Below are 14,264 nucleotides of genomic sequence, written 5' to 3' on the forward strand. Positions count from 1 at the left end.
ATGTATTCGCTCCAATGAAATCGGATCTCAGCCGACTTCTGACTAAATGAAAAAAAGAACATTTAACCTTAAAGGCTTTATATGTGATTTTTTGATCCAGCAGATGTCGCCCTTGAGCACCAGCATGAAACCAAAACAACTCGTGCTGCATTGTTGTGTTAGCATGCTAATGCTAGCGATCTTTATTATGCTGGTATCTTCACACTGCATGTAAATTTACCTGAAATGATCTAGAAATGCAGTTAAGCACACATTTAATTTTATTTCAAACCTTTATTTATTCTCGAAAGGAGCCGTCGAGATTACAATAATAATAATAATAATAATAACTTTATTTATGTAGCACCTTTTAAAAACACAGGTTTACAAAGTGCTTTGACAAACAGCAAAAACAAGAACAAACTAAACCAAACACAGAAAAACATTAACAACAGTAAGAATATAACAGATGCAAAATACCAAAAATAATTAAAAACAATTCAACAGAAAAGAACCCAAAGTGCACGATACACAACCAGACATATATAACCCAACCATCATAAGAACCATCATAAGAACCCAGGAACACAAGAACCCAACAACATGAGCTGAGACCAAGAGGACCAAAGATTTAAAAAGATGTAAGAAACTAAAAGAGCTAAAAGCAAATAAAAAGCAATGAGAAGGTAAGCGCAGTAAAGTACAGTAAAAACAAGCAAAAACACAACAAACACTCAGAATCAGTGACAAAAACCACTGAGATCAATTAAAACAGTTACAATTTAAAACAAAGTGGCTAGAAATCAAATTCCTGAACTCTGGAAGAGAGGGAAGAACTCCGATCCTGAAAGTTTGCTGGAGCGCATCAAATGAAAATGCTGATTTACCGAGTTCAGTAAAAGTTCAGTAAAAGCCTGAAAGGACATGATGACAGTGAACACATCACAGTCAGACCTTATCACTGAAGACTTGTTCTGCAGGTCCAGAGGACGTCTACTTTCAGCCAATATTTGAAATGTTGCTGAATACTTGATTGGTTCACAGACGTGTATGACTTCATTAAATCTCTATATAAATAAGCCCCGACAACCAAAATAAGAGTTAGACTGAGATAATTAAAAAAGTGTGTGTAGTGTGTGTGTGCCCAGAAATGTTATTATCATCTCTGCTGTCATGTTGATTTTATTGAAAATGTTAACCCTTCAAAACAAAAGTCGGACCTTCATGAATCCTCAATATTCTGATCTGAACAGAACATTATTGGATATTATTTCTTATTTATTTATGTTAATTTTACAATAGAAGTGTTATCACTAAGTAAATATTTTTCTATGAGTTCAGACTTATTACTTTGGCCGATGTGTTTAAAGCTCTAACGTGTTATTATGGTTATTAATCAGTTCAATTATCATCACTCTGTTAGAAATCAGACTGTAAAACATGAACACACACTGAACACACATCAAGCTGTTCAAAACACACACACTCTACAACACACCTCTTTCACTTCTCTGCTTCTTCAACCTGTTTCCTGTTTAGTCATGTGACACAGAGCAGTCACGTGACTTTACTTAACCAGGAAGATAAATGGAGCTGAGGATTGAGGAGAAAGATATTAAACATGTCTCTGTGAGAGTGTGAGAGTGTGAGAGCACACAGAAGATCACAAGGAGAACATCCGAGGACGAGGCTGCAGCTCACACAACAGGCAGAACAATAACTTCAACAGTATTTCATCTATTACAGAATCAGAAAGATTTGCAGGGACTCACAGGTGAGAGAGAGAGAGAGTGTGTGTGTGTGTGTGTGTGTGTGTGCGCGCACATGTGCATGTCTGCGTGTGATATTGTGCAGTCTGTTTAGTTCAGTTTATTTGCACATTTCTTGAAAGAAGAGTCAAACAGAAAAATTAAACAAATAAAAAAAATAAAACACATGTGCAGGTGAGGGCTTATCTCAAAACCTCACTTTAAGAGATTAAACAAAGTTAAAATAAAAAACAGTAAAAAAAGTAAGAATATTTACTATCACAAATAAAATTTACCCAATTTAAAATTACATGCAAACATTGAATTAGTGATGTGTCGTTCATGAACGATTCGTTCAAAACGAACTGAACTGAATCACTTCCTGAAAAGAGTCGACTTCAGTTGCTCTCTCCTCTCTCCTCTCTCCTCTCTCCGGTCTCGTCTCTCTCTCCAGACTGTAAGAGTCTCTCAAAGCCCGCCCTCCCTCTCCTCTCATGTCAGTGATACGTACTGACTGAACCAACAGGACGGAGTCGGTCAGGAGCTCTGAGTCTCTAAAGCCCGTCTCTACTTCTCCCTCTCATGTCTCCAAAGTCGAGGAAGTAGAAAATATATTATTTAACATTTAGGTGTCGCGAAAATGTTGAAAATGCTTTTTATATCTGCTGTCAGTTTACAAACGGCTTTTATATCCAACTAAATTTAACTCGGCTGACTGTTTTAACATCTACTAACGATCGTGTTTCAGTCAGGTGTGTGCGCGTGCGCGTGCGTGCGTGCGTGCGTGTGTGTGTGTGTGTGTGTGTGTGTGTGTGTGTGTGTGTGTGTGTGTGTGTGTGTGTGTGTGTGTGTGTGTGTGTGTGTGTGTGTGTGTGTGTGTGTGTGTGTGTGTGTGTGTGTGTGTGTGTGTGTGTGTGGACTCGCAATTTTGCTCGTTAACTGAACGAGAGCTCCTCTTCTCTCTTCCTCTCAGTCAGTCAGTGAGTGATTTGTGTACTGAACTTACTGAACAGAACGGTCAGGGAAAATAAATGTGATTGTTTTAGCAGCTTTCAGTTTGCACTCTGTAACTTTATCAACTAAATTCTCAGCTCATTGGTTTATTATTCACCACCGGCTGTTCTCAGTACGATCGTGAGCAGAACTAAACATTCAGCCGTGTTTCAGTTTATTAAATTCTGATTCACAGACAGAGCTGTAGAGAAGTACTGAACTGATTCAGTACACTGGAAAGAACTGCTTTTCACATCACTACATTGAAAACATAAATAAAGAGTGAAACCGGACATTCAGTATATAGACAATATAACAAAATCAGGACAATTCTGAGTCTCATTTTGTATCTAGAAGATGTTCTAATAATATAAAGTCTGTCTTCTATGTCTCCGGTCAGTGATGGGGTCCTCAGCAGTGTCGGGGCTCTTGGTCCTGCTCCTGGTCTCTGTGTCCTACGGTCTGGATAACGGACTGGCCGGGACTCCTCCGATGGGCTGGATGGCGTGGGAGCGATTCCGCTGTAACACAGATTGCATAGACGACCTGCAGAACTGCATCAGGTTTTTTCTTTGTAGCGTCTCACAATGAAAGTTTAATCTCCAACAAGATTAGAAACAGACCAAAGTCCACCTGTTAGCCTTTATCTATCTGTCAGACTGCACCAGCATTAAACTTCACCAAGGCTACATTTTAATTTGCTGCTGTCAGTGCAGGTTAAAATGAAATGTGAGATTCTCACTATGACTTTAAATAATGAGGAGAAGACGATTATTAACACAGAGACATTTAGATATTAACAGACTTAAACAGCCTTCATGTTAGATGAACATCAGTCTGGTTGATGTTTGGAGGATTTCCATAAGGAGTAAAAATGAGTCAGGCTCATGCCATCACAGGTTTTCTATGCTGCTGTGGTGCCATCTAGAGGTGAAAATAAACACATCAAAAAGAACTGTTTCGATTTGTAATGCAGCTAGAAGAGGCTGTGTTAGTTTTTTCTTCTTTTCAATGTAAAATAGTTTTATTCTCAACCAACAAGCCAACACATCTTCTGCAGAAAAGATTTGTGCATGTGTGATCTGAACCAGGTGTTTCCAGGTGTTATTCTGTGCCTTACAGTAACTTTAACAGCAAAATGCATTTAAAATGTAACATTTAAAACATGTTAATGCATCTGAATCATTAGTCAAAATTTCCCAAATAAGCGAAGGGAATATGATCAATAACAGTGTTCAGTGAGTCCTTCAGTTACTTCAGAAACCAGAGCCTATATGGGACTGTAGGTTCTGAACAGTGTCTTCCTCTCATGTGTCCACAGTGAGGCGCTATTCAGAGACATGGCCGACCGTCTGTCTGAGGACGGATGGAGGGAGCTGGGATACGAGTACCTGATCATCGACGACTGCTGGATGTTGGATCAGAGGGACAAGGAGGGGAGGCTGCAGCCTGACCCGTCCAGGTCTGTGTGTGTGTGTGTGTGTGTGTGTGTGTGTGTGTGTATACGTCTGTTTGATATATCTGAGGCAGCACTAGCACAGTGTGAAGGATTCTTAGGGAACTGGGTGTAAGCTACCGACCCCCCCATCTGCAGACAAATCACAGGGCTTGCAGTTGCGTTGTTTCGATGTGTAGTTACATTTTTGAGGAGGTGCATGTAATAATAATAATAATAATAATAATAGTAATAACTTTATTTATGTAGCACCTTTTTAAAAACACAGGTTTACAAAGTGCTTTGACAAACAGCAAGAACAAGAACACACTAAAGCAAACACAGAAGAACATAAACAACAACAAGAACATAACAAATGCAAAATACTAAAAATAATTAAATACAATTCAACAGAAAAGAACCCAAAGTGCACGATACACAACAGACATATAGAACCCGACCATCACAAGAACCATCACAAGAACCATCACAAGAACCATCACAAGAACCCAGGAAACACAAGAACCCAACAACACGAGCTGAGACCAAGAGGAACCAAAGATTTAAAAAGATGTAAGAAACTAAAAGAGCTAAAAGCAAATAAAAAGATAACAGAAATAAGAAGGTAAGAGCAGGAAAAGAAATAGAAACAAGTGGTTAAAGGATCAAGAAACCCAAAACTATAATATTAATAAAATAAAAAGTAAATATGAAACATAAATAGACTAAGTAAGATAAGAAATTACCAAGTTAAAACACAAGAGGAGATTAAGATATGAGCATAAATACGAGATAAGAGCATAAATAAAAGGACAGTAAGAAGATAAAAATAGTAAAACCAGTAAGAGAAGACATTAAGAAGACGACATCACGTAAAAGTACGTTTTCAGAAGGGATTTAAAAGAATTGGATCAGGATCATCTCTACTCATCCCTGTCTCTCTCTTTTCAGGTTCCCCGGAGGCATTGCCAAACTGGCGAGGTACGTCCATGACCGCGGGCTGAAGCTGGGGATCTATGCCGACATGGGCTCGCACACCTGCATGGGATTCCCGGGAACACCTCTGCATAAGATCCAGATCGACGCTCAGACCTTTGCCAGCTGGGGGGTCGACTACCTGAAGTTCGACGGCTGTTACTCCAACCCTGTGGAGCAGATGTTGGGTGAGAACATCCCACTCACTCACAGATTTATTTTAAAAGCTCAATAAGAAGCTATTCTTCATTAGAAGATGGACTCTGGATGAAGTGTTCTCTGATCTGCTTTAGGTTACCCCATGATGTCTGCAGCTCTGAATGATACAGGTAGACCCATGGTTTACTCCTGCAGCTGGCCTGCTTACCTGGGAGGACTCCCGCCTAATGTGAGAGTCTGCAGTCTGCGTTTACACTTCCTCAATTACATTTGACCAATTTGAAGCAAAGAAGTGCGAAAACACAATTGTTACCCGTTAGGCATTGTTGTGACTGAGTGTATGTTTTGCTGTTCCAGGTGAACTACTCTCTGCTGGGGGAAATCTGTCACCTGTGGAGGAACTATGATGACATCGAGGACTCGTGGGACAGCGTGCAGGACATTATCCAGTGGTTCTCTGATAACCAGGACGACCTGCAGCCGGCTGCTGGACCTGGACGATGGAATGACCCGGACATGGTAGGTGTTGTCTGACTTATTGGTGGAAACAAAAAAAGAAGAGATGATATTCAAGGTACTCAGGAGTCATTTTTCTTAACTATGACCAAGTGTTGTTGTTTTTTTCTCTGCATATTAAAGTTTGCTTAGATTCAAACCTCGACTGGTCTCCAGCAGATACATCACTGCAACATTAGGCGAAGCATGTCCTCTATATTATTGTTAAAATATTCCATTAACTGCCTTTTTTCAAGCCTTGAGTTTTGGGTTTTTGCTGTTGAGTTAAAGTTTTCATAGGGGGTCTGGTGACTCCCCACCAGCATGTGCACACATACAGCTGGCAGGCTCCCCCCTATAGCGGCCTGGAGACTGCCAATGTGGTTACCTGGCCAGAAAGACCTCATCGGTTCAGCATTCTCAACCCCTGATTCCACCATACTACCAGCAGTCAAGCTCCAGTCTGAAACCATTTCAACATCCACCAACCCCCTATCCCCTCCCCGACAACAATCACCTTTCACACAACGACACGCGCACACACCTTCATACAGACATGTTCATACATGCCCCCTTTGTTATAGTAGAGATTACCATATTTGGAAATGAGGGTGGAGCTGGAGATCAGTGAGGGAAAATATGTTGAGTAATGCTAACATATAAAGTAAGTATGGAAAAAAAGCTCCAAAAGGCTTCAACTCTACAAGCATGGCAGCCCTGAGGTGATGTTCAGTGACTGAATTAGCTGAAGTGACACCAAGTAGACAGCTAGCAGCTCCCACCGGTCACTCAACTAGGCCACGCCCCTAATTATACATTACTGTAAGCATAGATCCCCACTTTAAGACAACTTCAAGCACAGTTGTCTTGAATGTAAATGAGAAAAGTTTTTAGGCTGTAAACATTTGTATTCCTGCTATGAAGTTTTTAACATTGGGCTTTATGGGGATTGACTCACTTTTGGAAACAGCCTCAAGTGGACACTGGAGGAACTGCAGTTTTTGGTTCTTCAGTGCTGACGCAATTTCTTAAACCTGATTGTTGCTGCTTGTAGATGACCCTCTCTGTAATATCTCTTCATGTGCTTTCTCTGTCTGTCTCTCTGCCTGTCTGTCTGTCTGTCTTGTGTCTGTCTGTCTGCCTGTCCTCAGCTGATCATCGGTAACTTTGGTCTCAGTGTGGACCAGGCTCGCTCTCAGATGGCTCTGTGGGCCGTCATGGCGTCTCCTCTCATCATGTCCAACGACCTCAGGAACCTTGACCCCAACATGAGGGCGATCCTGCAGAACAAGGTGGCCATCAGCATCAATCAGGACCCAATGGGCGTCCAGGGGCGCCGCCTGCTGCAGGTCAGACCCAACACCCGACAGCACAGCAGTAAATAGAGGACACACTTTTAAATACACATATAAACACATGAACTCATGTTTTTATCAAACAGAAGAAGAGTGGGATCGACGTGTACTGGAGGCCACTCTCTAGCTCTTGCAGTGCTCTGGTGTTCCTGAGTCGGAGGACAGACATGCCTTACCTGTACCACACCTATCTGTCCAAACTCAACTATGAAGCTGGAAGCTATCAGGTCAGTCCCCCTCCGTCTTTTATTCTGCGGAGTGACTTTATACGGAAATATGTTGTCCTATCTAATAAAAGCAAAAAGACCAAAAAACTGAAGCTGCTGCTCTGGTATTGGTGTTTGGAACAGAAGATCGTCATAAAATCATCAGATGAATGAGTCATTGAACCTCTAAATCATCAAATCATTGAATTATTAAATCATCAAATAATTCAATCCATGAATTATCAAATCATGGATTCATGAAATCATTGAATTGAAACATCAACTATCAAATTGTTAAAATTTTTGATCAAATCATCAATGAATTAAAACATTAAATCATCAAATCACTGACTCAACAAATAAATCAATCGTTAAATCATTGAATAATTAAATCATCCAATCCTTGAATCATTAAATTGTCATATCAATGAATCATCCAATAGGTAAATTATCAAATCATTAGACTGTTAACTTATTAAATCATTTAATTATTAAAATATCAAAATTTAAAATCATTGAATTGTCATATCAGTAACTCTTCAAATCATGAAATCATTAGGTCATTTAATTCTGGTCACCTTCTCTGTTGTCACTGAAACCCGCTCTGGTCTCTGTCTCAGGTCTACGATGTGTTCTCGGGCTCCACCCGGACCGGTCTGAACTCCACCTCAAAGTTCTCCGTCTCCATCAACCCTTCAGGTGTGGTCATGTGGTACGTCTCACCTGAAGAGCCGTCCTCACAAACCAGGTCAGACCCGGCCCCCCACAGAGAGCTGGACTCCGAGTTCAGACTGCACAAATCTTCTATTGGACGTCTCACTGTGTTATAAACTGACTGACTGAAAACAGACCATGTGTTTATCATTTCAATTACTGACTGAAGACGAGCGCACTGCTGTGTGTTCTTCAGAAACAAACCTCGCTAATGTCTTTTATAAACTGTAATTAATTATTCATTTACAATAAATAAATAAAACATTTCCTGAGTCTTCATGTTATTCATTTAAACGTCTCATTCAGGGGAAATGTTTCAGTTGTGTTTTCGACAGAGTGAGAGGTGTTAAATCAAATCTGTGATATAAATATAAACTCATTCCTCTTTTCATCTGTTTTACCTGAAGAAGGTTCAAATCGATAAAACAAACTTCATACATTTACATGATCTGATGTCATACGATATGAGAAAAACAACATGACAATTTAAGTGAAACCTGCATAAAACAGGTCATGACAGTTCAAAGATTAAGATTATATTTAAAAAAAAAAAAACAAGTGAACTCTGTTCCTGAAACATTTGTAGAAGTGGATCTACTGTAAATGTTTTTAATCTCAAATTTGTGGCCAAATTAAAATGTTTATTTACAGCAAAACAAACTGCTCAAAAATGCTCCAGGATTGACTCCTATGGTATTTCAGTAAACGATGTCTCTTGATAAGTGTGAAAATAGAGATGATATGAATATTAAGTGCCAATCAAAACTTCTTCATCGTCAATGAACTTGTAACCAGCAGGTTCAGTCTGTGTTCTACTGAGTCTTTCCACAGGGGGGCGCTGCAGACTGGACACTGTAAAATGAACCCTGCTGCTCCACTTGATTGATAAACACAGTAAAGGAACCCCTCCCCCTCCCTCCCCCTCTGACCCCCCAACCTGACTCCAGTGTTTCCTCTGATCGAAGATCTGGTCAGCAGAGGAGCCGGTCCATGTCCACCCACGTCTTTCCCACACAGCGCCTCTTTGGACGGCCCGGGTCAGCGCCCCCCTGTGCCAGCAGCCATCACTCACGGATGACTCCACAGAGAGAGACACGCTGAGAGTCCAACACGTGTCCTTCAGATGTGAGCGCTCGCACACGCTCAGATGACACAGTAGAGAGCAGAAACACACCATTAATACAAAAACTGATCAATCAAAAACTGATTACAAATACTGATCAACAGTCAATAATCATTTAAAAGTAATAAATGATGAACCTGATCAACAGTGAATATGCATGCAGACGCCATGCAGCTAAGGATTACTTGGTTACTACTTAACTCCGGGTTTGAAAAATGAAGCCTGCAGTTCGTCGAGTGTCCACTAGAGGCTGGCTCTAGGAACACAGGAAGTGACATACACACAACAGGCAAAAAATACATTTTTACATCATAAATAAACATGTTTACAGCCTGGTACAAAAAAACAAAATATGTCTGATTAGTTATTGTCATCACGGGCACATCAGAATTTATTTTGAAAAGCTCCGTTTTGATTTTGAAAACGATACGTGTTATCCATTGTTTTAAGCGTAGCTGGTGTGCGCGATGTAACGGTTTGTCAAGAGGTTTGAAACCCGCCTCAGCTCCAGCTCTCAGCCTGTCGTTAGGTTGACTGACAGTTAGGCTGAGACAGGATTTCCAACATGGAGGCTGCTGCCGATGAGCCTCCAGAGCCCCCTGCAGGAACAGATGCCTGACGTCACTCAGGCTTCAAACATTAATATTTACAATCTGAAGTCTTGAATCACTTTTGGATCAGAGGTTTTAGAGCTCCCTCTGCTGGAGGGCTGCGGCACAGATTTTAAACCCCACAGAAAGAGGCGGGAGGAAACTGTTAAATCATGAAACATGTCTTATAAAGTTTCTCATAGCCGGTTTTGTCATGAATTTAATTTATACTCTTGTTGATTTGAGTTCAAGTTATCATTTTATCTTTATGCTGAGTGAAATCTTTATCTTTATTTCAAACAGGCTGTGGTTGTTTTTTTCTAAGAAGCTCCTTTAATTGAGTCATTCGACTCTATAAAAAGGTATGAGATGAGATGAGATTCAACTTTATTGTCATTACACATATACAAGTATAGAGTAACGAAATGAGGTTTGGCATCTCACCAGAAGTGCAAATAAGCAGAAAGTGCAAGAGTCTGTGCTATGTACAGTAGTTACAAAATTTACAGATGTAGACAAAAAAAGTGAATTATTAGGTATATCTGGATGGCTGGATTAATGGGATGCTATAAATATAAATAAATGCTATAAATATAAGTGTATTCTTAAGATTATAATATACAGATTAAGGTGCAGTGAGCATGCTATACTAGTTTACAGATAATATACAGAATATGGACATATTGTACAGGTCGATAACTTATTGAGGTGATATGAACATACTATAATACAATAATACAGGTGGATGAGAGACGTGTGTGTGTGACCAGGAGGAGTGGTGGGGGGATGATGGGTGTGAGGTGATGTGCAGGGGAAGGGGGGTCAGCAGGGGGCGGAGAGAGAGAGGGAGAGAGAGAGAGAGACAGAGTTCAGAGTTCGGGGGGTAGAGTTCAGTAGAGAACACCATATAACACCATGATTAGCTGCTCTGTTGACAAAAAAAAATGGTGATGATGGTGGAAGTGGTAGGAGGAGGATGAGGGTGATGATGATGATGAAGATGACGATGTCAATGATGATGATAATATTGAAATGACGATGAGGATAATATTTTGATGGTCAAAGATGATGATGAGGATGGAGATGGCGTTGGGAGGATGATGATGATTGTAAAGATTATAATTAAGAAGATGAAAATGATGGTGAAAGATTATGATGTGAAGATAATGATGACCCTGATGAGGACAACGATGGTTATGATGATGAAGATGAGTATGATGATAATGCATTTCTAGTTGAAAACATGGAGGATTGATTTGACGTCAGAAAGATACAAACTAAACATTTATTATTGACGGAGTCGCCTTACCTTCTAGACAAATCTCCACCTTCGCCCGACTGGTTAGCTGGACACTGAGCTGCTGTGCTCCGTGTAGACTTCTGCACCCATAGAGCTCTATGACAGAGGGACTACTGTCCATCAAATGTTCCACTTTTATATGACAGCCAGAGACACAACCATGTCAACTTAACTCACAAACATTTTACATTTAATGAAAAAATTATCAAAGATGTGTCCACACATGTGTCCAATTATAAACCGTCATCTGAAGATCCTGATAAAATGTGTCAGACTGAGTTTACTGTTTCCTCTGATGACATCAGTGATGGACTCTGAAGGTCCAGGATGAGGCTGAGAATGAAGAGGAAGATCTGTAGTCCTCCAAACATCTACGCAGAGGTTTGAGTGTTTGAGGGGGGGCAGAGGAAGGTCAGGCAGCAGATTCCTCCCAACAGGATCCAGTCTCAGCCCGGCCCTGCTCACACAGTCTTTATGGTGCAGTAAACCTGGACCCCGCTGCTCTCAGGTCTAAAGTTTCACACAGAGAGTCACGAAGACGATCCTGACAGCGACCTGAGAAGGAGAAACTTGAGAAGACGGCAAGTTTACCATCATTTATCCAGTTTTTTTTTTTTTTTCTCATTTCCAAACTGGACTTCACATTTGGTTTCCAACATGTTTCCAACAGATACCAGGAGACGTCTGAGCTGGATCAGTCAGTCAGTCAGTCAGTCAAGTTATGACCCTCGATCCAAAAAGTTTCCCACAAATCACACAAAAAGATTACAACACTCTCCTTACACATTCCAAACTCTGGGTCAGGTTTGTATTCGACTCTCTCACTGTGCTTTTATATTTCCTCAGAGTGATTCAAACAGTGTGTCTGTCAGATCTCATAAAATCACGTTAAATTGATCCACCCCTCCTGAGGTGGAGCGGCATCAAACGAGTGCTGTGTAACGTTCTGGAAAAGACAGTTCATGAATCGCACACTGCACAGGTAATCTGAGGGAAGAGAGGAGAGGAGGCAGATCTTCACCCCATAGGATGTGCACATGAATGTAATCAACCTCGCTATAGTCGGGACCAGAAATACTCTGTTAGACAAATAATCAGAAATCTAATGCTCGAACTGCAATACAGCCATCAGCCACTAGCCGGAGCTGTAGCCATAGACTGGGTGTAGCCGCCTTTAATGGGCCTGCTCTCCCTGCTCTACCACCCTGATGTAAACAAGCACAGTGACCAGATAGCATTTTTCAGGAGCAATGCAGTTCGGCAGTATTTCAATCAGACAAATGACATTAAAATGTTTGTACAGAAGGCTGTGTCACAAGTGAAACTGACATATCGAGCAGTGAAATGTCTAATCACACCTAGCAGGTATGTTGATGTTAATCTGCAGGGAGGACCAAAGGCTGGCGACACTGTTAACGTTAGCCACATCGCAGGCAAAGTTACATTGTGTACCCACTGACAATTTTGAATAAAATGTGCTCAATCTTGACTGTTTCTGAGTGTTTTCTTAACTTGAGAGTAGTAGTTTAGTCTGAATGAAAATTGGCTGACCCAATGGCTAAGCTCTGCCTTACACTGTCTATAAACTGAGCACTGCCGTCTTTCAGATCCATGTCATTAATATAACACACCTGTCTGTTACAGGTATGAAGTTACCCTGATTATTACACGAGTTGATTTATGTTCACACTGATTTATGTTGATACAACCCCCTTTCCTAAAACGTTGGGACGCTGTGTAAACTGTAAATAAAAAGAGAATGTGATGATTTTGCAAAAACATTCAACTGAAAAAGCACAAAGACATCATATCAAACTGAGAAATGTCATTGTTTAAAAAAAAACATTATGCCTATTTAGAATTTAATTCCAGCGACATGTTTCAAAAACGTTGGGACAGAGTCATTTTGACCGATCTGTTGCATCGCTTTGTAAGAGGGGGGAAAACAGGATGTATACCAGAACTGCGGCAGCACTCATTCGTAGCACAATCAAATAACATCCCATCCCAAACGTGATCATATTTCCAATATACCCACTATTTAAAAGCTGTATACTCCCTGCTTTCCTCCCACTTTCATTAACAAATGACTAATGATTCGCTGTGAGCAGGAGGTTTTTCAAATCTGTACTTGTACTGTTTAGTCCTTTGCACCTTTATTAAAATCGCCTGTGATTTGTGTGCTCCTGTATTTTCTTTTGGATCCTGCCTTGAAGAAGGTATCAAGTGAATTATTTTTTGTTGTCAATCTTAAGTCCTTCTCTTAAAGCAACGATCCCCACTTGTGGAGTGGCTGAAGCCCAAGAGTTTCCTTCTACACTTTGTTTCATGTTTGTGGAACTGAGGAGGCCAAGTGTGGTCATTTTTGGAATGAGGAATATTTTACCATTTTTGCTTTATGAAGGATTTCAGACCAAACAGTTCAGGGTCTCATTTGTCTTGTTATTATATATATATATATATTTTCAAACATATGTATAGACAGACATATGCATGCTGTTGTGTGTGTTGACCTGTATATCTCTCCCTCCTCCCTCTTCCTGCTGCAGGGAGGAGGAGGAGCAGTGGGAGCTTTTGTTCTCCATTCTTGCATTAACATCTTTTCCTCTACCCAGGTTTTTATATTTTCTCCCCGGCATGTCCAGATTAATGGGTTTTGTTATTTCAGTTTAGGCTGGAGACCACTGGTACTCCTGTTTTCAGTCTTTTTGTTTTCTATAGATTAGTTCTGTTTTCTTAGGTAGTTTTTAGGATCCATCTTTTTTTTTCCTTTTTCCTTTAGGCCTCCCTCCTCTTTTTTTTATTTGATATCTTGTTTTTTAACTCTAACTTTTTTGTGGTATCCAAATGAGTTCTGGTCTCTATTTTTCTGAGCCTTTGGGTGTCATACACATACACACATACAGACATCTACTGCATGTATCTAACACGTTTCCGCTGTGTTGTATGTTGACTGAACACTCTTTGTCCCTGATCCTGAACAGAACCAGGTCTCTGTGATGTCCCAGAATTCCTCAGGATGATTCAGGATGTTCTGGCTCTGATGGACTCGTTGGACCTAGGCAGCACACTGACTCAAAGTAACACTCTGAACTCGACTGTCAGCACGTACCGACACACCAATTAAGCTTTTTAAAGGACCCCATTATATAAGCAATTAGGTTGCACAACCCGGTTACACGCTCAACTGAA

General features: G+C 40.5%; 1 protein-coding gene across 1 annotated transcript; it reads left to right on the forward strand.

Moving 5' to 3' along the window:
• Nucleotides 1-1,579: 1,579 nt before the first annotated feature.
• On the forward strand, nt 1,580-8,325 carry LOC110000814 (alpha-N-acetylgalactosaminidase). Its single transcript, XM_020656174.3, has 9 exons — nt 1,580-1,753; nt 3,121-3,283; nt 4,042-4,182; nt 5,107-5,318; nt 5,424-5,518; nt 5,647-5,808; nt 6,936-7,133; nt 7,226-7,366; nt 7,966-8,325. Exons 2-9 carry the CDS (start codon nt 3,123-3,125, stop codon nt 8,173-8,175), a joined length of 1,320 nt encoding a protein of 439 aa, XP_020511830.2. The 5' UTR covers nt 1,580-1,753; nt 3,121-3,122; the 3' UTR covers nt 8,176-8,325.
• Nucleotides 8,326-14,264: the final 5,939 nt, after the last annotated feature.

This window comes from Labrus bergylta, chromosome 8, assembly GCF_963930695.1.
Source record: "Labrus bergylta chromosome 8, fLabBer1.1, whole genome shotgun sequence".
Lineage (NCBI taxonomy): Eukaryota > Metazoa > Chordata > Actinopteri > Labriformes > Labridae > Labrus > Labrus bergylta.

Bases quoted from the DNA above. Each gene is read 5' to 3' on its own strand.
- LOC110000814 (XM_020656174.3), top strand. From the start codon at position 3,123: ATGGGGTCCTCAGCAGTGTCGGGGCTCTTGGTCCTGCTCCTGGTCTCT. The intron at 4,183-5,106 runs GTCTGTGTGTGT...CTCTCTTTTCAG, and splicing joins CTGCAGCCTGACCCGTCCAG to GTTCCCCGGAGGCATTGCCA. The intron at 7,367-7,965 runs GTCAGTCCCCCT...TCTCTGTCTCAG, and splicing joins ATGAAGCTGGAAGCTATCAG to GTCTACGATGTGTTCTCGGG.